At 40.5% G+C, this 26846-nt stretch overlaps 1 protein-coding gene across 1 annotated transcript; it reads right to left on the reverse strand.

Moving 5' to 3' along the window:
- Positions 1-796: 796 nt before the first annotated feature.
- On the reverse strand, positions 797-24190 carry PARD6B (par-6 family cell polarity regulator beta). Its single transcript, XM_083745903.1, has 3 exons — positions 23640-24190; positions 15751-15973; positions 797-4401 (listed from the first exon to the last, which is right to left on the reverse strand). Exons 1-3 carry the CDS (start codon positions 23712-23714, stop codon positions 3569-3571), a joined length of 1131 nt encoding a protein of 376 aa, XP_083602029.1. The 5' UTR covers positions 23715-24190; the 3' UTR covers positions 797-3568.
- Positions 24191-26846: the final 2656 nt, after the last annotated feature.

Raw genomic sequence — 26846 nt, forward strand, 5'->3', positions numbered from 1 at the left:
GAAAGCAAGACTGGACACTTGAGTAAAAAAAATGGAACAAGGTGGTTAAACTGGATACATTTTCTATATAAAATACTGTGGAATGAATTGTAGAAAACAAAGATTGGTTCCCTTTTCATTCACATTACTACTTTAAATTTTATCTTCCTTGACCACCTAACTACAAAAGTTGAAAGGGTTTTTAAAACTGAAAAGTCTTTGGATGAATTGTTGCAAAACTGGCCTACTCCCTTAGATAAGATGGGACTATAAATCAAAATAAAAATTCAGAATTTTCTGGAGGACAGAGGAGGAGCAGAAGCAACTTGGAGACTCCTCTGTGAGACGCAGTTATCTAATCAGTAACTTCATGAACACATACAACACAAGAGAGGAAATAAATCACATGGTTACAGGGCATGGCCTAAAGACACACAATATAGCAGACCTGCTGAATCTAAGCAGCTCAGGGGTTTGATCACTCCTTGGATGAGAGACCACATGTGTGGTGCTATTAGCTTCTTTCTTTCATGGAGCAAGACATATGTAATATAAATAGACTAGTTTTGAAGTGACTTCTACAACAGAAACTATGGTGGTCATTTTGATTGAGGTGATGGGCGATTGTTTTTAACCCTTTCAGAATAACTCTAGGAAAAGGTAATGTGATCCTGGTCCTTCCTTTTTCTAGTGATTGGCCTGACTGTGGAAGGATAAACTCTGTGCTTTAGCAACGTCTCCCAGACCTGGGGAAAATCAGGAAGTAACTTTTGAGATTTCTTAAGTAAGTAATAAAGCATTCTTGAAGGCATCTAAGTTTAAAATTAGCAATAGTTACAGTTTTTTATTATTGAGTCTGTAAAAATATGACTAACATACAACTTATGCCAATTTGATTTGTAAAATCAAAGTCCATTTAGTGGTATTGACGTACATCATACATTAAAGTGGTAAGAAAAATACTGACATTTGACATATTATACATGTTCATGTAAAAATCATGTTGCATAAAGGTTTTAATTAGAAAACACACAAGTCACAAAAGTACACAACAACATCCTAAATAACATAGCTGTGGAAGAACAGAGATTTCACAGTTTAGCTTGACTTCATCAGAAACTATAAAATAGTTCCAGAAAACTGTACTACTAGCCATATTCTGCTCTCTTTCAGATAAGGTGCACTTAAAAGGCAAATCAGTCTTTAAATTGCTGAGATTTTTTTTTTTAAAAAAATTCTTTTCATTTTTGTAAATCAATACAAACATCAAAAGAATTTTGATTCTGTGAAGTTGTCCATACACATTCATTCTAAGATTCAATCAAAAATTGAGAATGCATTGATGTATGTTCGTGTATATATACACACACATACATACAGAGCAAACAGCATATTAGAACTTGTAGTAAAATTTTAAGTATCTCTGGGTTTTAAAGTAAAAATTGTACATACACCAAGCCTTCATGTCTTCATCTAGCAGACCGACCTTGTCCCCCACAAGATGCTAGCTGTCAAAGTTTAAGAGGTAGTATATGAAAGTCTAATAGTTTCACTTATACTGAAGCCCAGTACCGTTATATATATATAATTAAAATGTACTATTATTCTCTTTCAAATTGATTTTAAAAGGCTTAGTAAAAATAAGGTAGTGATAAACCATCATGGCAACTGCATTACTTTGCAATTAAATGCAGTGCAGCCTGTCATTTTAATAGCAAAACACATTGAGCCTTTTGCTTATCCTCTCTAGTGTTCATTGATTTCCCCCATCCCCCAATGTTTAATTTTATTAGGTATAATTACATTACTTCAAGCCAAGATTATTTTATGCATTACAAGGATATGTATAGATATATATGCTTTTTAAAGAACACACTCCATCCCATAAAACAAGCTACCTGATTGAGGCTAGTATCATAAGGAGTAAAATTTAAACACAGTTTAATAAAATATTTTCTTAAGTTTGTAATTGCACTAATATATCCAAAGTGTTCATGCACAAGATTGCAGTACAAGTATCAAAAAATCAAACTGAATGTGTTAAGCAGCACAACAACCCTATGTGTGTTTCCACAATAAATTAACATTCAACTCTTTCACTAATGTTTTGGTTTCCATGCTTCTGTGTAAGTGAAAAGTTCATTTTACACCTTATCTACCATATAATGAACCATGGTAAGATCCATAGTCGTACCAAACATATGCATCCATGAAAATGGCTACCTGATTGCACACATTATCTGTTTGTGGAACCCTCTTCAAGTGGACTGTACTTCAGTCATAATTATGTGAAGAAAAAGGAATAAGCACATGCCCAAAGGATAAATATTAGGATGCCCTTTGCTTAGAATTCTATAAATAGAAAGCATTTTGTCAAGGGGAAAGTAACTAAAACCAATGTTCTAAACTGGTTTATTTGTGGTTATATAATTTGCCTCCTTTTGGGAACTGTTCCACTACAAAAGAACCTTCATAAGCAATAAGATTTATGTTAGCCAAATCTGTCATTAGCACTTGCATTTTTATATTCATTCCATAACAGTTACAGCAGTAGCGGATGCCATGAACCAAGAGAACTAATTAGGGAACAAAAAGGAATAATATTTTAAGACTTTCACATTATGGGTACAATACAACTCCCACTGACGTAAATGGAAAATCCAATTGGTTTTTGTGGAGCTTGATTGCATCATAATATTTCAAGATCACAGTTTTTCTCTTAAAAAGGGTAAATGTACACATCTATATGATATGATCAGACAAATAACTTCATTTTTTTTTTAGTGAGCTATCCAATCCATACAAAATAGCAGTGATTTATCCCTCCAACACCAGTAGTAGATCACAATACAGTTTAAAAGGTTTTTTTTAAAAAAAGTTACACTTCATAACTATCAAATCAATAAATCCAATGGACAGTTCTCTCCCTTCTGATTTTGTGAACTGCTTCAAGAAATTTTAGAACAACTGAAGTCAATCAACTCATTGAATGCAATCCAATACCGACTTGCCTGTAGTAAGCAGAGTTCAACTCAATGGAGCTTACTTCTGAGTAAATATGAATAGGATTGCACTGATAATTAACATTCCAGATTATTTTAATTTACACATGTCTGGAGTATGGAGTAAGAAGGCCAAAAATTGTTGAAGATTATGTTTGGTTATTTTATTAACATTCTCGTGTTGAAAAATGGTTCAGGCTGGTTCTCCTATGACAATACTCAAATCCACAATTAAATGAAAACATGTTCCATGAACAATACATGGAACCAGATCACAGGACAATAAACTAAACAGTGGGGCTCCTTCTAGACACTGACATTCTGAAAAATAGACCTGCACAATTTTAGGTCATGGAAATGCTGTCCTGCCTTGAACCACAAAACCAGTCAGTGTGTGTTCCTAAAACACTTGTTTCTCAGCTGGGTATCAAAATGGAACAGTTCCTGTGAATCACAGCAGAGTGCTCTAATCCGTTATGCAGATATCAAAAGTCATTGGAGTATGGTAGTTGAGAGGTACGTCCTGCATGAATACAGCCAAGTAAAAAAATTCTTATGGCCTTTTTAGCAAATAAGCTGTTGTAGTTTCACAATGTTATGATTGTCCCATCTTCTTCTAAAGTCTTTGGGTCTGAGTCCTGGATTTCATACTCCATGTTAATGCTGCCAGTTGAACAATACAAGTTTACTTCTCTGGAAGAAATTAAACCATTCTGCACAGATTCATGATTGGTTTCAGTTTGTGTCAGTGACTCAATGCTGTCACTGGAAGGAGCCGCTTTTGGAATTTGTTGTGGCTCACCATTATCTTCAATAATAATATCATCTTCATCACTGTCTTCCTCTTCTTCAGGGTGGTATATGGGCACAGTATGTGGAGTGTAACTTGGAAGGCTGGTATCTGTAGACTGTCCCGAGCTTCCAGAAGTCCGGCTGTTCCTAACAACATTGTTTCTCTGATTCGCTGGTCTCACAGTAATTATTAAGTTTCGACTGTTAGCAATCATCATATCTGTAACCTGATCAAGGCTTTTACCTGAAACTTCTATACCGTTTACTTCCAGAACTTCATCATTTACAGCTAATAAGCCCGTGCTTTGAGCCAGTCCACCAGGAACAAGCCTAGAAATGAAAATTCCTGGTACTTTCTCTAACCCATGAGGCGTTACTCTGACACTAGAGCCATCCCGTATATAAAATCCTAGAGGCTTGTCCGTTCCATATTTATAAAGCCGCACTCTGCGATGGGTTTCTGGAAGTATGTCTACATCTATAATAGAAGATACTGGTCTGAAGTCTTGCGGCATGCTAATGACAATGTGAGGCTTTTTTCTATGGTTATCTGGACGCAACACGTTTGTCAAGACATTTTTCTTCCTTGTTATGGTATCCATCCCAAAGGCACTGTAGTCTGCATCTTCTGTACAAATGGGAAGAGAAAAGGGGGGGGGGTACATGTTAATTTTTGGAGTACAAATAAGCCCAGTCAGCATATATGGCACTAGACATTAAAGAGCTCCTAAATAAATAGTTCTCAGCATTCTGTAATGTTTTGCTCCTGATCTGCTAAATGGAACTTACACAGGCTGGCCTAGTCCAAGAAAAATGGGATTCAAGGAACAAGGTAGCTGCACATGCCTGTATTGGGCTTTATTTTATATAGCCCACTAAATGTGACACATGGCTCTCAACCGGAACATCCTTAGCTCTAGGACTTTAAGCAAAGAAGTTAGCACTGGAAGAGCAAAACTCAGAGCTTTCCAAAGAACCGTCAATGGCTTATAAGATATGTACTTGCAATTCTTTAGTCAATGTGTAATTCTAGGTTACATTTTTCTTCTTCTTGAGTTTCAGTATATTAGAATAAAAAGAATGAGGAAAGGCAAACAGCCAGTGGACCTAATGCTGCCAAATATTGGGATGGTGGCCAAATGACCTGGTTTTAATCTCCTGAAAACAAATACCATTCCACAAGCTCCCTTCCTTGCCCCTCATCAAGAGTAGGTAAAATGGCTGGCAACAGACTAAATAAGTAACGTATTTAAACATTGGAAGACACTTCTAACAAGTGGTTTAACAGCAAACTAGTACTACCAACGCCTTGCAACTCAAGCTGAAGAATGTTCTTCCATGGATTTCATTCAGTTATTCTAGCAAAAGGTGTTTTAAGCAGAGAGAGATAAGCCTTAATCCACTGCTTAATTGAATTTATATACTGATTTTTAATTAAGAAAATTAATTATAATAAAGCAGGCACCCCAAACTCAGCCCTGCAGCTGTTTTGGGACTACAGTTCCCATCATCCCTGACCACTGATCCTGTTAGCTAGGGATGATGATGCCCGTAATAAAGTATTATAATTGATTATAACTGAGAAGATTATAAGTCGTTTCTTCATATTTCAGGTAGTAGTACATCTGTTTAGCATACAGTTCCTAAGGACCAAGGGTAATATTAAATCAAGTTTTACTCAGAGAAGACCTACTGAAATTAATGAACATGACCAAGTTAGCTTCATTAATTTCAATAGGTCTACTCAAAGTAAATCTTAGCTGAATACCACCCCAACTGAATACTTCATCCAATGATTTGATTATATATTTGCTCCTAAAATTAATCCAGGTCCTTTCCCATATGCCACAGGACATCAATATGAATCCCATCAGTTTCAAGTCTTAGAAAGTTGTATTTTGGATCACGCTTTAAAGTTGCACACTCAGTTCATGAGGGACATTTATATGAGTCAATGGGTCTCACCTGCTTTTCTGCATATACTCAGAACACACCCTACTTTGTAGCTACAGATTGCAGGGGAAGCCCAGCAGTGGCAGGAAAACCTTGTCTGCTATTACTGGCCTTTGAATTTAAAGAACCCCAGATAATATTTTTTTTGAAAACTACTGTTATGAAAAAAATGTTTCTTATGGCTTTAGCACAAGATACCAATGCTAATCATGTCTGATACACTAACAGTGCAATTCTACACAAGTGAATTCAGAAGTGCTTCTCTTCAAGTTTGATGGGACTTACTCCCAGGTAAGTGTATAGTACTGAAACTTGAAGCTTATTTTAATCTGCAATTATGCACAGATCTTATGGCAATTCTAAGTGAAGACCACTATATAGCTAGATGTTACATTAAGGGGAACAAAGACAATGGAATGGTGGATTAGGTACTACTGTTGAATAACTTTCCAGCTTGTGTGTGCTAGGGATTTTAATATTTAAAAGGTATGTGTTATGCATTCAATTGTTTAATTAGTAGCAGTACCTAGTCCTAGTTCTAGGCCATGTCTGAAATCAAATACACTATCAAGTACTAACACATTCAAAGACTCAGGATCCAAATGCTAGACAGGAAGGGTATTCACGGGTTGCCATAGTTTGAAGAGCAAAAAGGAGGACACATTTGCTGACTTTTAATTTTAACTGTGGATTGCTATGACTCCTCTCCCCATGAAAAAAAGGTTGTGTTCTGGAAAAAGAGAGTTGGTAGACCCTCTGGAGGAGATTGGGGGGCATGTGTGGTGGGGGGGGGGGAGGAGAGAACTGAGAAATCTCATGTGCCACAACATGTCACCCAATATGGGAACTGAGCAGATTCCAGAGCAACTGATACTACAAATGGACTAGTATGACTCTCACAGCCACCATCACACAAAAGCATTGCCAACAGCACAACACATCTGTTGCTAGAAAGTATCTCTTCTTAGAGGTATGTTTATCCTATTTCCTGTTTGTTGTTACCAGTGCTTGGGGGAAACAGAAAACTAACATTTACGAGCACAATTCAAAGTGTTGGTGCTGACCTTTAAAGCCCTAAACGGCCTCTGCCCAGTATACCTGAAGGAGCATCTCCACCCCCATCGTCCAGCCCAGACACTGAGGTCCAGCTCCGAGAGGCCTTCTGGCGGTTCCCTCACTGAGGTAAGTGACATTACTGTATACAGAACCAGGCAGAGGGAAGTCAAGGAAATAACTACTGTATCTGACTTTTAGAAAACATCTGAAGGCAGCCCTGTTTAGGGAAGTTTCTAATGTTTTGATGTTTTATCGTATTTTTAATATTCTGTTGGGAGCCGCCCAGAGTGGTTGGGGAATAAATATATTATTATTATTATTATTATTATTATTATTATTATTATTATTATTATTTATTTTACTAGTTTTGTGAGTATAATTAGCAGCTTGGTTCACATATAAAAGTGCTGTACTCATCATTATTTTTAAAGATCAGGTTAACACAACAACAAACCTAGACAGCATCTTAAAAAGCAGAGACATCACCTTGCTGAGAAAGGTCCGTATAGTTAAAGCTATGGTTTTCCCAGTAGTGATGTATGGAAGTGAGAGCTGGACCATAAAGAAGGCTGATCGCCGAAGAATTGATGCTTTTGAATTATGGTGCTGGAGGAGACTCTTGAGAGTCCCATGGACTGCAAGAAGATCAAACCTATCCATTCTTAAGGAAATCAACCCTGAGTGCTCACTGGAAGGACAGAGCCTGAAGCTGAGGCTCCAATACTTTGGCCACCTTATGAGAAAAGAAGACTCCCTGGAAAAGACCCTGCTGTTGGGAAAGACTGAGGGCACAAGCAGAAGGGGACGACAGAGGACGAGATGGTTGGACACTGTCTTGAAGCTACCAGCATGAGTTTGACCAAACTGCAGGAGGCAGTGGAAGACAGGAGTGCCTGGCGTGCTCTGGTCCATGGGGTCACGAAGAGTCAGACAAGACTAAACTAAACAACAATACAGGGGTGCCTCGCAAGACGAAAAGAATCCGTTCCGCGAGTCTCTTCATCTTGTGGTTTTTTCGTCTTGCGAAGCAAGCCCACTAGCGTCTTAGCGCTATTAGCGGCTTTGTGGGCTTAGCGGATCAGCTGTTAAGCGGCTTAGCGGATCAGCTGATAAGCAGTTTAGCGGATCAGCTGTTAAGCGGCTTAGCGGATCAGGTGATAAGCGGCTTAGCGGCTTGGGAAAAGGGGGGGGGAGGAAAAAAACCCCGCAGGAACTCGCAAGACATTTTCGTCTTGCAAAGCAAGCCCATAGGAAATTCGTTTTGCGAAGCACCTCCAAAACGGAAAACCCTTTCGTCTAGCGGGTTTTCCGTCTTGCGAGGCATTCGTCTTGTGGGGCATCACTGTACAACCAGATATGTTTCTATGATTAAACTTTAAGCTTGCAGGGTGGGCAGAGAGATAGGCTTGAATCCTGAGTTGTCTTACAATCCATCAGAGGATACTGCTAGTGCAATAATGTGATTTTCACTTAGTCCTCTTTCCCCTTGTAGCCCCCCCCATATAGAATCATAGAATTGGAAGAGACCACAAGGGCCATCGGATACAACCCCCTGCCAAGCAGGAAACACCATCAGAGAACTCCTGACATATGGTTGTCAAGCCTCTGCTTAAAGACCTCCAAAGAAGGAGACTCCACCACACTCCTTGGCAGCAAATTCCACTGTCGAACAGCTCTTACTGTCAGGAAGTTCTTCCTAATGTTTAGGTGGAATCTTCTTTCTTGTAGTTTGGATCCATTGCTCCGTGTCTGCTTCTCTGGAGCAGCAGAAAACAACCTTTCTCCCTCCTCTATGTGACATCCTTTTATATATTTGAACATGGCTATCATATCACCCCTTAACCTCCTCTTCTCCAGGCTAAACATGCCCAGCTCCCTTAGCCGTTCCTCATAAGGCATCGTTTCCAGGCCTTTGACCATTTTGGTTGCCCTCCTCTGGACACGTTCCAGTTTGTCAGTGTCCTTCTTGAACTGTGGTGCCCAGAACTGGACACAGTACTCCAGGTGAGGTCTGACCAGAGCCATCTTCCAGAGTTTTGGAAGGTTCCTAGTGAAGGGAGCTATAAAAGGAAATGGGAATAGTAAAAACAAAAACAAAAAAACACCATCTGCTTCTGCAGTAACTTAAGTTCTAAGCTTCAGCATGCCTAACACCTCTGAAAAAACTGTCTGCCTTCTCCTTCTGAGTTGCTTTGTCACACCAGGTACAACTACCACCTGAAAGGGGGCTGGGGCACAAGCGCTGGGGAATCTTGAACATTTCACCTAGAACTGACCACTTAAGAATTTGGCAGTATGTAAGGAAATGACACTGCTTTCCTTGAGAACCAGCAATGCAAAATGATGTTAATTGATATTAGACAGCATCTCAGATGTATTAGAATTGGATCCCTAGCAACCATCTTCTTGCACTGGAGAAAGGTGTGAGGGAGGGCAATAGCTTATGAGGGCTGGAAAAGAAAAAGTCAAGAATGGGTAGACAGAAGTCAGCATATTATACTAACAAAACATAATGGGTTGTATTCAACATAAGGAAGTCCATGCCCCCCTCCAACACCCTGTATGCCCCCAAACCACTCCTGAGGATCAGGGTACACCCAGGAAAGGCCTAAGATGTAAACAAGTATGGGAATAAAATTAATAAATAAAATTAATCTGGAAATGTGAAGTTATGCAAATACTATCAACTCCTATATTAGAAAGAATCTCCAAGTACATCCCTCAATAGTTGAGCTGAAAGAATATTAACTTGAGGAATGAGTAGTGCATGTACCTGAAACCAAGAACTGAATGAAATGCAGTTATTCCAAGATAGCACCAGTAAGAGAATTTTTAACCCAGGTTAAAGTTAAATATGCTGTTATGAACACAATTTCCCCAGTGTTCAACTTCAGTCCAAGTTGAAAGTTCATTTACTGTTTGTCTTTATGAGTAGCAGTTTCCCCTTCAATAGCAACGTAACTAAAATGTTAAATTCAATAAAGTCAAATATTCTTCTGCTTTAAAACCTTCTTTTATTCAGGTTTTAGTTTAAGAATCAAGGAACAGCAACTCATGTATACACTGAGATTTTCATATTCCCAAAAAGATGCAGACGTGGTGCTTCATTTTGAAAGGACAATGCCCTTGTCAGGAAACAATTTTTAAAATGTTGTGCAGTGCTGGAAACAGAGACCAAGATACCTACGTCATGCAGCTTATCTGGGTGTATATTCCATGTTTCTAAACAGAATTGGAGCAATGTAATACCTACACAGCTGAAGGAAGTCTATTGATAAACACTTTGATAGTCTTGAACATAAAAAGCCTTTTATGAAGAAAATATACTAGCTGAGCAACAGTTACTCTTACAGAAAATAAGCAGTTGAAGAATGTGCAAAATAAAGTTCTCACAACCTCTTGTGGAAACTATTATAGCAGGTTGTGTTTTAACCTTTTATCAGCAACTCCTTTCTGCATTACCAGTACTTCCTTTCAAATAAATGTTTCCTGTTTTTCCAGGTCTACCTTTCGAAACTCATTGGCATAGTTCGCATATCATTTTGAGTCATAGCCTGAAAGAAATTATGGCTTACCAAGAAAAAGTATCTTGGTATGTGCACATAGCTCAAATCAGGCTCATCCCACTCCTCCCCTTACTGAACCAGGAAGAAGCAAATCAGAATATTGCTTTAGTGCTGCATGTGAGCCAGTACTCATGGTCTGTTTCTAAACAGTGAGTGGAAGCTAAGGTTTGTTCTTGGCTTTAAATAAATAAATAAATAAATAAATAAATAAATAAATAAATAAAAATAATAATAATAATAATAATAATAATATACCCCACCCATCTGGCTGGGTTTCCCCAGCAACTCTGGGCGGCTCCCAACAGAATATTAAAAACTTCCCTAAACAGGGTTGCCTTCAGATATCTACTAAAAGTCAGATAGTTGTTTATTTCCTTGGCATCTGATGGTAGGGCATTCTACAGGGTGGGTGCCACTACCAAGAGGACCCTTTGCCTGGTTCCCTGTAACCTCATTTCTCGCAGTGAGGGAACCACCAGAAGGCCCTCACAGCTGTACCTCAGTGTCCGGGCTGAATGATGGGGGTGAAGATGCTCCTTCAGGTATACTGATTTGTTTTTTCTTTCTTTCTTGGCAAAGGTAGGAGTGGAGCAGGGACAACTTGAACAGCATGTACCAGTATGCTGCTCATTCAGGGTAAGACATGGTTTGTCTAACTATGACCCAATGACATGTGAGTAGATTCACTGATGTATGACAACACATTCTAAATAAAGGCAATATACCGTATTTTTCGGCCCATAGGGCGCACCCAGTTTTTTGGGGGGAAATAAAGGGGAAAAAAATTATTTCCCCCCCAGTCGCGGGGCTGGGGCGAGGGAATCCCGAGCTTCCCCCGACCCCAGCCCCCAGAACAGGCAGCTCTCCACCAGCCGTGGAAGAGCTGCGCAAAGCCAGAAGCCTGGGGGCACTGAGCTCAGCGCGCCCCCAGGCTTTGGGGTGCAGGCAGCTCTCCACCAGCCGTGGGAGGGCTACGTGACTTCGCACAGCTCTCCCAAGACTTGCGGATAGCTTACTGAAGCCTGGAGAACGGGAGGGGTCGGTGCTCACCGACCCCTCTCGCTCTCCAGGCTTCAGCGAAAGCCTGCATTCGCCCCATAGGACGCACACACATTTCCCCTTCATTTTTGGAGGGGAAAAAGTGCGTCCTATAGGGCGAAAAATATGGTAACTGGCAAAGAACTATAACTTGTTTTGAATAGGTGAATAGAATAAGGAGTTTATGGCATGGCAATTCTAACGCTAGTTTTGAGATAAATAAATGCAAAAAATGGGAAATAATAAAGTCTGATCTTTATAAACTTAGTCAGGCAGCATGACTGTTTAGCCTCTCAAAAACCCTTGAATAAATTCTTTTAAGCAATATCCTTCAGTACAAAGGTACTATTGTTCTGACATCAACCAATCAGTTTAGAACAGTGAAAAACTTTTGGCAAGAAACCAGAAGTAAAAAGTGTTGCCATAAATAAGGTGAATGCCTATAAGGTACAAAGGTAAACTACTTTTAATAAGCATGCTCACTGGTGTGAAACCAAATCAGCATATTGCCAACTCAACACAAAGAATGAGACATTAGGTAAAGCTTATACTGACCTAACCCACACAAGAGCCTTTATCAAGCACTGTGCAGTTGTCTATGCTTGGTTGCCGGTTACTCAGCTCTTCTGAAAGCATGTAGTACACAAATTAGAAAACTGTCACACCTATTTTTTAAAAGATGACTGCCCTTGAAACTACACAGATGAAAATGGTTATGTATACAATCATTTACACTATTAATTTTTTAACATGTGCTTGTTATTAGCTTATGTTTTGAAACACAAATACTATTTGCATTTGTTTAAAGTGTACTGTTAAGTTTAAAATTCGGCATAACTGATTACAATGCACAAAAGCTAAGCAACTAGTACTAGTATATGCAGAGTTTGAGAACCTCAGAGCTGGTTTTGCAATGAACACATTTCTAGGTCTATTCCTAATAAATTCTCAAGTTACAGCATTTGTTTATTAAAAAAAATAAGCCATAGAAAGATTATATTGTATTTAAGACAGAAATTTTACCCTTCTGAATATTATTTCTTCCTCCTCACCCAATCTACCTTCTAAAATACTCTACTATATATAGTAATAGGCATATTTTGCTCCAGACATCTCTGCCAAATACATCCTGAATCAGCCAGGACATCTATTTTGCAACTAGATGAGAAAAGGCTAGAAGTTTGCAGAATTTATTTTTAATGCAGAATCTTAGGTGCCTTTTATAAAATCATTAAATGTGGAATGCTTCTCAGCCAGGGAATTGTACTAGTTAGCTCTTTCTTACATTGCAGTCAATGGCATGACAAGTCTGTGCAGCATTGTTTCAGAAATACTTTCAGAAAGACCAATTCCATGCATTTGTATTAGATTTAAACTGCAGAAGCCTGGCCATTAGATTCTCTCTTTTTTTTAACTCTTCCAAAAATTATAACCTCAGATATTCCAGTGTAGCAAAATAACTGACTTAAATGAGAGAAGAATTTTAAATGCTTCAGTATAAAACCTAATCTATGTTGTTTTGCCCCATATATGCTGTATACTGGAAATATTGTAGTACCAGAATAGCATTGCAAATTAGGTACATTCCTATGGCAAGTCTCTCTCCACCCCCACCTTTATTTTAATGTCTTGTACAGAAGAACCTGTATACAATTACAAGTAGGTAGCCGTGTTGGTCTGCTGTAGTCGAAACAAACAAAATCCTTCCAGTAGCACCTTAGAGACCAACTAAGTTTGTTATTAGTATGGGCTTTCGTGTACATGCACACTTCTTCAGATATGTATCTGAAGAAGTGTGCATGCACACGAAAGCTCATACCAATAACAAACTTAGTTGGTCTCTAAGGTGCTACCGGAAGGAATTTTATTATTATTATTATTATTATTATTATTATTATTATTATTTATACAATTGTTAATTACTGCATAGTGAGTGAACACAGCATAATCATGAACAAAAAGAGCCTAAGACTGAAACTTCAGAATTGCTTTCTGATCTACAAGTTTAAAAAACTGGATACAGATTCACTTTAAACTCTGTTAAAGTAGGCAATGAATTACATACAAGATTGTGCCACTTGTAAACTAAAGAAATATATCCATATTTTTGTCATTACAGGCAAACCCCGATTTGCACAGGGACATTGTGTGTGACAGCGGAGTGCAGATAAGCCCATTCCACCCACTTTTCCAACCACTTCTGGGTTGCCGTGATACAAGTGTCAATTGGATGCACATAAATCGGGTCGTTGCCTGTATGAACTGGTATGCCAGTTATCAAATTCTGGAATATGTTAATTGCATATACCCTAAGTCAGAGCCTTCCAAACTGTGTGTCGCCACATGTTAGTGTGTTGGCTGCAATGTGTAGGTGTGTTGCGCAAATGCTCCCCACGCTCCTCCCAGGGCTGGAAAGGGGTTAGTTTAACCTCCGGTTTGCTAGCAAAACTAAACTACTGTGTCGTGAAATGATGCATGTCTAAAAAGTGTGTTACCAACATGAACATTTTGGAAAGCCCTGTCCAGGTCAAGTGAGGACTTCACTCTCTCTGTAACCATAGAAAGAAAAGAAATAGGTGTTCCTACAGATTTAAACACTAACATGAGCACCATGAATTGGATGTTAAAATGAACTGGCAACTAATGCAACTGTTTAAAAACAGGGGTTATGAAAGATCTAAATGGAACTCCAACCAGTAATCTGGCCACTGCATTTCGGACCAAACAAGTTTCTGAGTAATCTTCAAGGGTAGCCCCACAGAGTGCATTGCAATAATCAAATCTGGAAGTTATGAGAGCATGGAGTATTATGAGCTAAGTAGTTTCTGTCCAAACAGGGGTGTAGCTAGCAAACAAGCCAGAGCTGGAAATATTAAGTTACAAATGTAGAAGGTAAGGCTGGAGCACTGGTAACAGCATTCATACAGTTGCTAATGAACTGTTGACAGAAGCTAGCATTGTATGCTGAATAAATGAGAATTGTAATTCTGAATAGATCTTTTGAAGGATTCTAGAACTTTAAAAACCACTGAAGTATGGAACAGGGTGATTTGAGCTTGGTGGCACTCCTTGCCACCATGGCCACCCAAGCCTCCAGACCTGCTCCCTCCTGGGGAATACCACCCCTCCAGAGCAAGTCATCTTCCCACTTCTCGAAGATGACAACTTGGGATACAGAACACCTGTCTATCCAGTATTCAGCTTTCATTTTACTATTTTAATGATACATTGCTTTCCCAACTGTACACTACTTGGAGATGTTTAAAATATTAAGCAGTTTAGAAATACTTTAAAATAAATAAATAACTGTTAAGTGAATAACTCATATAAACACACACATATGGTGCTAAAATGTTAAGTAATAATCCCAGCCCAACAAAGTAGCTTATCTGCTCTAGTCATATGGCTACTGAAAGAGATTAAGCAGAACTGCTGAATATGACCTCACCAGTCCATCTATTCCAGATTCAGCTTCTATTTTTTTGATGAATATTACAAAATATAAGGGATTAGAAAAAGGTAGCTGGAATGTGCCACTTTACATATTTTAAGGCATTCTATTTAAACAGTTACATATAACTATTTGCTCTTCTACTTACAGCAAATATGACTTGCGACAGTATTAGGGAGGCTGTGACCATTTCCCATCTTCTCTTCAAACCAGAATAGAGCCTTTGTTTTTTACTGGAAACTCCAGGAATCACACTGCCTGGGTGTTCCCAAGCTATTCAGATTCCAGGGTACAATACAGTGACTTAGAGCCCTTATTATTATACATAAAAACTGCTGAATATTTTGTTCGTTTTTCATCAACGTGAGAAAAACCTAATACATAATTTGTGAGGAGTTCTGAGTAAAGCTACATTTTTTCTTTGCTTATCTATCAATGATGTGCTTTGGGGGGTAAGTGGTGCTTGTGATTTTATTAAAGAATCTCTCTTTCAGTACCAACAAATTCTATATCTCTTAATGATAAGCTAGGCAACAAAGTTTTCAGTAGGGAAGGCAAGATTTGTAGCAAGGTTAAAAGGCATGATATTGGGTATTAATCAAGGTTGAATTTCAAAAAGATTTAACTATTAGATAAATATGGCTGCCTCTCTAAATGGTTCTATGCTCCCCTCTCCCAACTTCTCTCTATGCATAGCAAAGGAAATGCAGCAGGATGAAATCCCACCATACACTGCACAACTGTGCAATATTCTTTCTCAATAAATCAACAGGTATCAAACAATGCATCAGAGTGAATACATATAATGATGCATTTTCTTTCAAGCCAGTAAACTGCAGTTTGAGCAATGATCAGGAAAAACACACAAAGAAATTTAGCTCATTGAAGGATGTATGATGAAATATATGCTTACCTTTTCTTTGAATAAAAATTCTAAGCAAAGGATTAGCTGTAGAAACTGCTTTGTGATAATTGTCATCGTTGTTGATAGGCAAGAGATCTCCATGAATGTCTATATATCCCACTAAGACATCAATGTTGGGTATTTTGTGAACATGCTGCAGTAATCCATAGAATTCCTCAAATTTTCCAGGCTTGGACCTTTCCAAAGAAAAGCGCCGGAATTCTGCACCAAACTACAAAAACAAACAAACAATGAAGTTGATAATAGGAAATGTTCACATATACACAAAGTCTACTTAAATTTAACACCAAGTTGTAATGTAGTGTCATGAACAGTGTTGAACTAGAATTGAGGAGAATAAAGTTAAAGTTCCCATTCATCGAAGAAGTTATTTGGATGAATTTTCACAAGTTACCAGCTCTTAGAAAGCTAAAGGGTTCTTGTGAAAGGGAGATCCAACGGATGAATGGTGCAATATAAATGTAACCAATCAATGGTGTTCCACTTCAAATACAAATTCTAACATGAATCAAAACAGTTTTCTGCCTCACTGTATTATGGAGGAAATCATTATGAAAACAAAAAATAAAATAAAACCAAGTATTGCCCACAACTGCAACCATGGCTTAGTACTTGCAGATATAATGCATCTCTGACAATGTTCGGAGTGCATGACACCCATCAAATTAACAGAGTCCATTCCTCCTAGTCAACTCCTGTCAGACACCCAACATCCCTGCCCGCAAGGTTACCCAGGCTTCAGCCAGAATTTGTGAAGTGCTTTGCTCAGAAACTTGTTTTCAGTGCTAGAGCTCAACTCTTAATCATGTGACGTAACTAACAGTATCTGAGTAGGTGCAGAGTATTGTCTTTCATCACTAAGTAACCACTGCATGTCCCAATATGTATAGGATTAGTGGGCAGAACTTCCAGGTTACAAGATGTGGCTTTCATTCAGGCAATTTTACACTCCAGCACCTATCTCTTTATATATTATTTGGCATTACTTGCTTGCCCTTCACCATGCGTTCTCAGCTCAATTGTGTAATGTCTTCCACCCACAAAGGCCTGTGCAGAAAGGTGCACTTTAATCCAACATCAAGTGTATACAGCAACTGAACATCAAGTGTATAGCGCGACAAGGCCAGACACACCTCAAGAATTCCATGATTTGAGGGTCACCACAAAAAGGCCCTTATGCACTGCTGCCCGACCAACTTTATATGATGGTAGAACTACCAGCATGGCCTCCCTTACAGATCCTAATACTTGGATAGGCTTATATATTGGAAGAGATTCTCCTTCAGATATTTGGAGCCTAAGTTGTCTAGGGGTTTCTATGTTAATGTAAGTACCTTGGATTGGGCTCTGAAGCATACTAGCAACCAGTGCATTTCTGTCTACAGCCAGTAGTGCCATCCAGCACCTTGGCCTCTGCATCCTTCACCAGCTACAATTTCTGAACCCCAACTCTGAGGTGACCTCTACCTTCTCAATTAGGGTGGATGATGAGCAGAAGAGTATGGAGTACATCACCAACATCCTAATCTTGTCTCTCTGGACCAACACAAGGTACAAACCCTAAAACCAAGCCACAGAGTGGATTAGCCTATTGGAGAGAAGGTCTAAATCTCTGTGGACAACATGATGTGCCAACCTCACCCCACTTGTCTGGACTGGTGCTCCACTGAGGACCCAAGTTTTCACTTGCCCTATACTAGAATTCTCCATACCGTTTGATTGCTCTTTCCACTAGCCACTGTTCACTGCCTGCCAAAACCCTTTCACTGGTATCACCACCTGCCTACCCTTCTGCAGGTCCCAACAATCCACTACTGAAGCTCCCTCACCCCATGCAATATTTGCCTGCTTGTCCAAACTCTATTAAATGTCAAACTACCTGCCATTCTCACAATTACAAATATTCCTGCAGTTAAAACACACAAATTCACAAGGCACAATCACCCCTGGGCCGTTCCTAGTCCCATTGCAGCTGCAATTTCCATACTCAATTCTACAGCAAAATGTTCCACTGCAGTATTGCTTACTCACCACATGCCTTAAAATCCATCCTAACTGAAAGGAATGCCAAAATGATAGCCTTCATCCTTCTAGAAGTTTCCTAGCTCTGAAGATTATGCAAATTATTCAACAAAGTGCAGCACATAAAGTGAGAAAGCAGACCTTCTGCTTGATGCACACATTCTAATAAAGTGGAACCTCGGTTCCTGAACACCTGTTGTTGTATGTTTCGATTCTCGAACGCCGAAAACCCAGAGGTAAATGCTTCCATTTTTGAATGTTTTTCAGAACCTAAATGTGCGACGTGGCTTCCGCTAAGGGCAAAAAACTCCTGCAACCAATGAGAAGCCGTGCCTCAGTTTTTGAACATTTCAGAAGCTGAACGGGCTTCCAGAATGAATTTCATTTGAGAACCGAGGTACCACTGCAAAGTAATTCGGCAAACAAACAAGCATTCAACCTATTCCATTAATTTAACTGTGAACCTAACCACTTATAGGGCAAGAGACATTATAAATATAAGACAGCTACTTAGTAGTAACACTGTTGGCTACCTATTTCAGTTGTGAGCACAGTAAGATGTATCAACTTTTCTACACACCTCACTCTGCCTGTGCAAAAGCAGTAGCTGAAAGTAGTCTGAAAAACTGGGTTCAATTCTATAAACCATGTCCACCCAAGTTTAAAAGTAAGCCAAGGCAGTAGTGTCAGTCAGCCTTTAAAATCAAAATAGCCAAAGGAAGCAAAACTTAGCCACAAAAAAATAAATGGATGATAGAAATTAGCAATGATTAAACCAACAAGAACGGCATACACCTATAAATCATGCTAGGGAATTTTTAAAAGTTGACATTCAAGCAGACATGGGATTAAAACTATCCTAACAAAGCTAAAAGGGCTGACCTGTGCTCAACAGAATTTTTCAATCATTGCTGCTTGTTAAAGTAAGCTGACAGATATTAAAATTCTTACATCAGCATGCTTAAGTTCAGATATCTCTTTATCAACTCTTTTAAGCTTAAACACAGATTGGCATCATCATAGAACCTAATGCAACTCATATTACCATTATCTTTTGTTGTTCCTCTCATGCTAGGAAGCTACCTGGACCTTTCAGTTGTCACCTGAGGCCCTCCCACAGATGCTCCTCCTGAGTGAGGTTCAGAGGGAGGCTACTGTATTGCAATTATTATGAGGCACTTTAAGCTCAACATTTGTTGTTGGAAAAGTGGAATACAAATATTAAATCAGATCAGACTCTGTTGAACACTCTGGATGCTGTCATTAGCATATTCTAGGTGCCTAGTTAAAACTTCTCTTCTCCCAGGCATTTTATGACAAGCCAGCCAATTGCTTACTTGAATTTTGTTTGTATGTTTTCGGCTGGGTTCCCCCCTGTTCCCCTGCTGGGTCTGTTTAAGTTTTTGTTATTGCTGCTGGGTTTATGGATTGCTGAACTGGTTTTATTCAAATGTATAATTTCTTGGGTTTTGTATTACACTTTCCAACTCAACCTTTTCAAAAGTCACTTAGAGCCTTCTTTGTAGCAAGTGCATGGTAGTTAAATAACCACCACCACAACAAAAAGTAGCAACTTGGTAGCTCGGGAATCAAGTATGAATATTTGCTTAAGGGGGCAATTTAAAATGATACACTTTTTAAAGAACACAAATACTTGGTAGAAATTAGGAGTGATTCAAATTGAAACTTAGTTGGTATACAAACCCTAGGATAAGTGCAGATTTCAAATTGCTAAAACAGTAGTACGAATTTAAGACTGAACTTGTACCATCCATTTTGGAAAATAACTATAGCTTATTGAGGAAATGGACAAAGAAACATAAAAATAACTCTCATGAAGCTATTGGCACTGTACCTACCAACTACAGTACTTGTTTATATTCCATTTTGCCTTCATTTAGATCTTCTAAAAGCAATATATTGCTGCTTAATTGGGACTATTTTGGCCACTACAAGCAAAAACACATTGCCTCTTGCTCTCTAGCACTATAGTCATCCAAATGTTGTCCACACACCAGATGGAGATAATTTAAAAATAAGGCACAAACACCACACCTTGGCCCAGAGACATTTAAATTTAAGGAATTACGGTAATCACAAATAGTTTTGTTCTCTGTATATTCTATAAAGCCTATAATAGCTGGCAGCAAGGCAGAACAGATGAGTCATTTTGTTTTATTACACCTGTGCCACATGAAGTAATTTAAAAAACCCAACAACACTGTAGGAGTAACTTCCCTAACAAAGGTAATAGATTTATGGTGCCAGGTAATGTTGTCTTTTCTATTTGCATTCTACTTCCTCACAATTTTAAAATTTAAGGAAACCTACACTCTGTTACAATACAATATTACTGTAATTCTTCAGAAGATTGACATGTAGTACCAAAAATTAACTACACACAATCCAGATCCAACAAAAGAACTAACTGAAGCCAGTAAAATATTGAGGGAGAAAGTACAATTCTAATTGCCCAGAGAAAGAAATAACATTTTTACTTTAACATGAGAAACGGAACAACTTGAGAAGATGGGTTAGGGCCTTTCTGTAAAACTGTAAAACTAGTTTTACCTTCAGCACTATGCTTAAACTTGCCAAAGGCAATTCAAGATCCTGACCTATGTAATTGTTAAGTGTGTGTATGTACATAATGTGTAAGTGCATGTACAGCAAATGTGAGGGATTAATCCCATGGTGCTTAAGTGATTTTAAAAAGCTATTTAAAAAATCATTTTAAATATTCAAAGTTATTTAAGGGAACAAGCCTTACAATCCAGCCAGAAACCAGCTGAGGAGTGTCTAAGGACAATTATGCCTCTGGAAGTCCCATAGCACACTAGCCAACTTCATCCTCCCCAGCAGACCTTCTGCTGGTGGAGTGAGGGGAACTGGGGCATGTTGGGGGAAGGCAGTGAGATGCAAAGTCCAAAGGCCCTTCATTTCTCTTACAAAGGTGGGTCTTTACACATAGCTAATTCCCTCCACTGACTAAAAGGGGAGGAACGAAGATAAAGAGATGTGGTAGCTGTTTTGCCAGTGGATTTCCCCAAACCACCATCATATGCTGCCAGTGAACTGTAGGATTACACTTCCCAAAATTTTACGCTCTATTTCGGTAAGGAATTTTCCCTGTCTAATTGCACCATGCTTCACTACAGATTGTATGAGGATATAGATTTTAAGGCCCTCAACAGATTAGTTACCACTTAACACTGCTTAGTTACCCAGTTTTGTTCACAATCAAAGTGACTGAAGAGAGTGGGGCTTCCTATTATATAGAGGTGAAAGACAGCTCTCATTTACACAAGTGACTGAGTACAGCATGTGGAATGCTAGGTATTTTATGTCCACGTGGAATTCAAGGGTGTGATCTTAGCTACCTGGTATAGAATTTTTCTAGGTGGCTTGTGATGATGAATACTAAATTACCCCATAGGTCAACTTAGGAACAAGCTGGGGTGGGGATGGACTTAGTGCTTTAGTAAATAGACAGGAATGCCAAGTAGAGATCTTGTTAAACAAACAAACAAACAAACAAACAAAGCAAGAATACAGTGTTTACTTCACATTAAATCTAAAAAAAACTCCATTATGAGTAATATGTTTTTAAGCCTCACTTTGCCTAAGAAAGAAAGAAGCTCTCCTCTTCAAACATATAATTTCCCCCCTCATTAAAATGTAATTTTAAATATAAAGCATAGCAATTTGCACCCCCAAATTTTGCACCTTCATTGGCTCCTGAGACAGATGGATGCCACCAGGAGCAAACTAGCTATCATAAGTACTGTTTTCCACATAAGTATATGTGGAAATAGCCACGAGACCAAAGTAGTACATGGATGTTCACTTGTAATTAGGAATAAACACGAAATGAGTGATAAAACACTTCATTACAACCACAGTCTATAGTAAGACATATCCTGTTACTCAGAGGCTGTGGTGTTGGGATGGCTCACCAGTTTAATTTGTGGCATGACCATACAAATAATGAAAAAACACTTTAATCTTCAACAAAGTATACCAGGGTGTGTTCCCTAACATAAGGAGGTTCTGAAAACACTCCAGGGTAAGTATTTTGTATGAACACAACCAGCTAAATTGCAGGCACTCTGAACATTCCAAAGGCCTAAAACAGCCCATCCCCAGTAAAATTTGTGGGTCTCTTTAGCTTCCTTTTAAATCCAAATAGCTACTCTGTTTGTACCAGGAAGGTGTGCACAATTTGTGAAGTCCTCATGCTACCCTGGTGATCAGGGCCAAAGTTACAGCTGAACTAACATGGCTGAACAATTCAGGGGCTGCAGGAAACAAAAGGCTGTTTCATTTGCTCAAAATGGCATTCTCTGTACCCCCTTCTCCAGAAGAGATTGGCAGCAAGTGCTTTAAAAATGCCATTCTGGCTTGCAATCAGGTTAGAAATGCACAACACAAAAAAACAACTGTTTACACAGTCATTAAGAGATTCTAGATATCAGAGAAAAACATTTTTTTTCTATGCAAACAGAATAGTGTATCACTAACTGTGTTGCACACCGTAGAACTTTTATGGTCATGACACTCAAACTACGTCCGAGAATGGATACTTAGCAGTCCCCATAATACTTCATAGAAACCAATCCCAAGACCACTTTTTCAGACCACATTAAAACACAGAGCAATACTCTCTCAATGGTTTTACAAGCTCATTCATCAAGCACTGGCAGAAGCACAAATGCCCAGGCCATATGGGATCCTTGTGTTTGTGTCATCAACACAAGGAGAAAAAGAAAGAAAACTGCTGAGACTTGAGGGGTGGTGGTGACTGGCAAAGCCAAGACAAACCAGTAATGCCTACACAAAATCACACCCTATTATTCATTCATGCTAATCATGGATAACCTTCACCCCCTGATTCTGCAATCACGCTCAGATTAGAACTACCTACCACTATACAGTACACATGCTCACACCTTGAAAATATCAATGAATTGTAGAGCTGGAAGGAATCCCAAGGGTCATCTAGTCCAACCCCCTGCTGTGCAGGAGACTTTTGCCCAACGTGGGACTCAATCCCACAACCCTAAGATTAAGTCTCATACTGAGCTATCCCAGATGGGGTGGGGGAAGGGGGGGGGGAAAGCTAGTGTTTTGAAAGGGCTCTTCAAAGGTAAGCACAGCCGCATTCTTAATAGGTTACTCTTGGAAAATAAGTCATCTGCAAGTGGCTCCTCAAGCGCATTTTTGGTAACAACTCGCCCTAATTACACATTATTCCAGGAGCGAAATTACTACCTTGACTTTAGTCACCCCAAATAAATGTCACCTGGCACACTATTGGGGCCAGAGATGAAAGATGAAGCACTTAGCTGTTCCCCCGCCAAAATAATAATAAAAATTCGTGCTGACACTCTCTCCCGCCATCACTGCAAGCGAAGCAGCAGAATATGTACAGTATATCGTTTCCTTCTCAGCATGACCACCGTGCCTTTTCCCCACATACAATCTTAAAGGAAAAAAAGAAACTGCTGGGGCTTAAGACTGCCTGCTAGTTGCGGCCACTTCTCAGGACGAGAGCACCTTCCCACACCCGGTTTCAGGTGCCTGGTACGGACTGGGGGGCCGGGGATTGGTCAGCCCTGAAGAGAATGCCCTTTGTACGTGCTCAGAAACACTGCTGCGCGCGGAGGTTCTGGGCTACGGGATTAAACGCGGCCACCCGCTTCCTTGGTAACCACTCCCCCCAAAAAACAAAAACACCCACAGAGACCCCGAAAGAGCACCCGCACCCTCCCACCCACCCACCTCAGCGAGACGTAACAAACCCGAGTACCCCTCCCCAAAGCCGAGGCGAGGGCCGGTGTGGGGACGCCACCCACCTTGCTCTTCACTTCCATGGTGCCGAGGCCGCCGCGGCTCCCCGCTCCGCCGCCTCCGCGTTGGCCCCGGTTCATGCCGCGGGCGAGTCTGTCAGCCAGACGCTGGTCCGCTCGGCGGCGCGAAGGGAGCGGGTCTGAGGGAAGCCCGGAGCACCACCACGACCGCCGCCGCCCCTCTCAGCCTCAACCTGCCGCCTCCCGTCTGAAGAGGAACGGCCGCCGCCAGACCGACCTCGCGAAGCTGAGGGGAGGGGAAGGGAGGGGGGAGGAGGAAGGAGAGGGGGAGGGGCCGCCGCCGCCGCCCAGCAGCCTCCTCCTGGCACCTGCAGCTCCGCGGAATGGAGGAGGAGGAGGAGGCGAGGGGAGCGGAGCGAGAGAAAAAGAGCGAGGCACGAAAGACGACGCATGCGCGCGCGCGCGCGCGTGAGGAGGAGGGGGGAAACCAGGCGGAGGGAAAGCCCCGGCGCACCTGCACCTCCAGCGCGCGTGCGCAACCTGCCGCTCCGGCAGGAGGAGGAGGAGGAAGAGGAAAAGCACCTGCTCGTGGCAGGAGCGGCCGTGGCCCGTGAACGCGCGTGCGCACAGTTCGCGCGCGGGACGGCAATACCTGCCGGGCTGGATTCCAGAGAGAGAGAGAGAGAGAGAGAGAGAGAGAGAGAGAGAGAGAGAGAGAGAGATGGGGGGCGCATGCGCGTTTAGCAGCCGTCTCTTTCAGGGTGGAAGGACACCTAGTCACCCTCTGAGGGATAAATATATACAGTGCTTTTCTCCTTAAAAAAATGTTTAGGGGTACTCTCATTTTCCTACTCAAAATAATTCAGTTTTATTTGTGTAATGTAAAACTCTTGGAGAGGGGAGGCGGGGTGGGGTAATGTGGGTGGGAAACCTTCAAGTATACAGTTCAGTCTGTGAGTGTGGGACAGAGAAACAGAAGAGGTTGATAATATGGAACCTGCTTTATTTATTTACCCCATTTATAGCTCCTCTTTTGACCAAGGAAAGGAGTATGTTTTCATCCTCACAACAGCCCTGCAAAGTAGGGCTAGTCTGAGAGACAGTGATTAACTTGCCCTAAGGTCACCCAGTGAGCTGGGATTTGCACCAACAACTCTGAGCCTAACCTAAGACTCTATGAAATGAAATATTGCTTTTAAAGGGGAATGGAAATGTCCGGAAATCTGCAGAGAGAGGAAGATGCAGTAAGATCAAGAGGGACATAGGAAACCGTCCATGATTGGGATTGGGATTAATTAAGATCAGCTGTATAGTGTTGTGATAAAAATAGAAACCATTTGGCATTTACTCATTGTTAGTAAAACCGACTCATCATTGTGTGGGTGGAGACTGGAAGAATGGGATTGTATTTTAAGTAGCATCTGTATGTACAGTATAAGCAAAGTGTCTCTGGGAATTATTTTCTGCTAGTAGGCCAGCAAAAACTTGCAATGGTCAACTGGCAGGGAGGCTGGGTTTGTGATGTTGGCTGATGCACCATAAAAACAGGCATCTCGTTGCATAAAATGTTTCAGGTTTTGCATGGCTTCTAACAACCGCCATGGGGTGGGGAAACATTTCCATTAGCAAATTGTGCCCTCCCAGTCCACTGAACTTTCACAGTGGGCTGTAATTATTGCTCTTGCTGCTGCTTAGAATGTAAGATAAAAGTCTGTTATAATAAGTCCTCTGGAAAAAAAAGTAATGAAGTGTGTTCTAAAGTAATGTACATAGATCAAATTTAAGTGTTGTTAAAACAATTACAAGTCTTCTCATTTCACTCAGGTGGCACATTATAGGATCTGATAACATAAGCTGCAGCATCAGCAACTCATTCACTGACCTGATCTATGCCATCACCAACCCAGCAAAGCTCATCTGCTTTTTTCATAGGATAAAAATAACAATTCCTACAAAAATAATAATAAAGGGACACAAATCTGTTCCATCTGGAGCAGCCGGGGAGTTATGTGAGGCTGCTGTTTGTGGATTTTAGCTCTGCTTTTAACACTATCCTCCCCCATAGACTGGTGTCCAAGCTAGAGGCGATTGGACTCTCCAACTCCACCTGTCTCTGGGTTTTGGACTTTTTGTCAGAACGTTCTCAGAGGGTTAGAGTAGGGTCACATATGTCCACAGCCCTTAGCCTTAACACCGGCTCACCACAGGGTTGTGTGTTGAGTCCCCTGCTCTATACTCTCTATACGTATGATTGTACAGCCATTTATTCCAGCAACAAAATCATCAAGTTTGCTGATGACACTACGGTGGTGGGGCTCATTTCAGGAGGGGATGAGTCCGCCTATCGGGACGAGGTGGAGCGGCTTTGTGCTTGGTGTGGAGAGAACAATCTGGCTCTTAATACGACTAAGACCAAGGAATTGGTGGTGGATTACAGGAAAAAAAAGGCGGACATTCAGCCCTTGTATATCAACGGGGAACGGGTGGAGAGGGTGGCGGAATTCAGGTTTTTGGGAGTGACTATCGATCAGGGCATGACTTGGAGCGCAAATACCACTGCTCTGGTGAAGAAGGCCCAGCAGAGAATTTATTTCCTCAGACTTTTAAAGAAGAACAATCTGAGTGAGAGACTGCTGGTGTCCTTCTACCGAGGCTCCATAGAGAGCATTCTCACATACTGTATTTGTGCCTGGTTCTCCAGCTGTACAGCTAGGAAGAGGAAGGTGCTCCAGAAGGTCATAACCACAGCCCAAAGGATTATTGGTCATCCCCTCCCATCTTTGGAAGAACTGTACGGTTCCCGTTGTCTTAGGAAAGCAAATAATATCCTGCAGGATGCATCTCACCCGGGACACAGTCTGTTTGTACTACTGCCTTCTGGCAGGAGATACAGAAACATCAAGTCAAGGACAAATAGACTGAAAAATAGTTTCTATCCAAGAGCTGTGGCCTTCTTAAATGCAGTAACTCGATAGTGTGACCTGGGAGTTTGATGGGTGTGGGTGTGGGTGTGGCTGGAATGTGGTTTGTTTGGTTGTTGTTGTTGTGTTGCTTTTGTTGTTTTTAAGGGATGGCATCCAATTTCGTTGCACTTGTGCAATGTTGCACTTGTGTAATGACAATAAAGAATCTATCTATCTATCTATCTATCTATCTATCAAATCTGACAAAATAAATTATTTTGAAACATTCAGAAACCAGTAGGAGAACATGACAGTCTCTTGGAGCATTCTACAAGTGACCTTAAAACTG

The sequence above is a fragment of the Podarcis gaigeae genome (assembly GCF_964106915.1).
Source record: "Podarcis gaigeae genome assembly, chromosome: 6".
NCBI lineage: Eukaryota > Metazoa > Chordata > Lepidosauria > Squamata > Lacertidae > Podarcis > Podarcis gaigeae.

What these genes read in the sequence shown, in the direction of transcription:
- PARD6B (XM_083745903.1), bottom strand. Translation starts at nt 23,714, where the DNA reads ATGAACCGGGGCCAACGCGGAGGCGGCGGAGCGGGGAGCCGCGGCGGC. An exon ending in CCATGGAAGTGAAGAGCAAG is followed by an intron (nt 15,974 to 23,639) that starts GTGGGTGGCGTC and finishes TTGTTTTTGTAG; the next exon opens with TTTGGTGCAGAATTCCGGCG. An exon ending in AATTTTTATTCAAAGAAAAG is followed by an intron (nt 4,402 to 15,750) that starts GTAAGCATATAT and finishes CCATTTGTACAG; the next exon opens with AAGATGCAGACTACAGTGCC.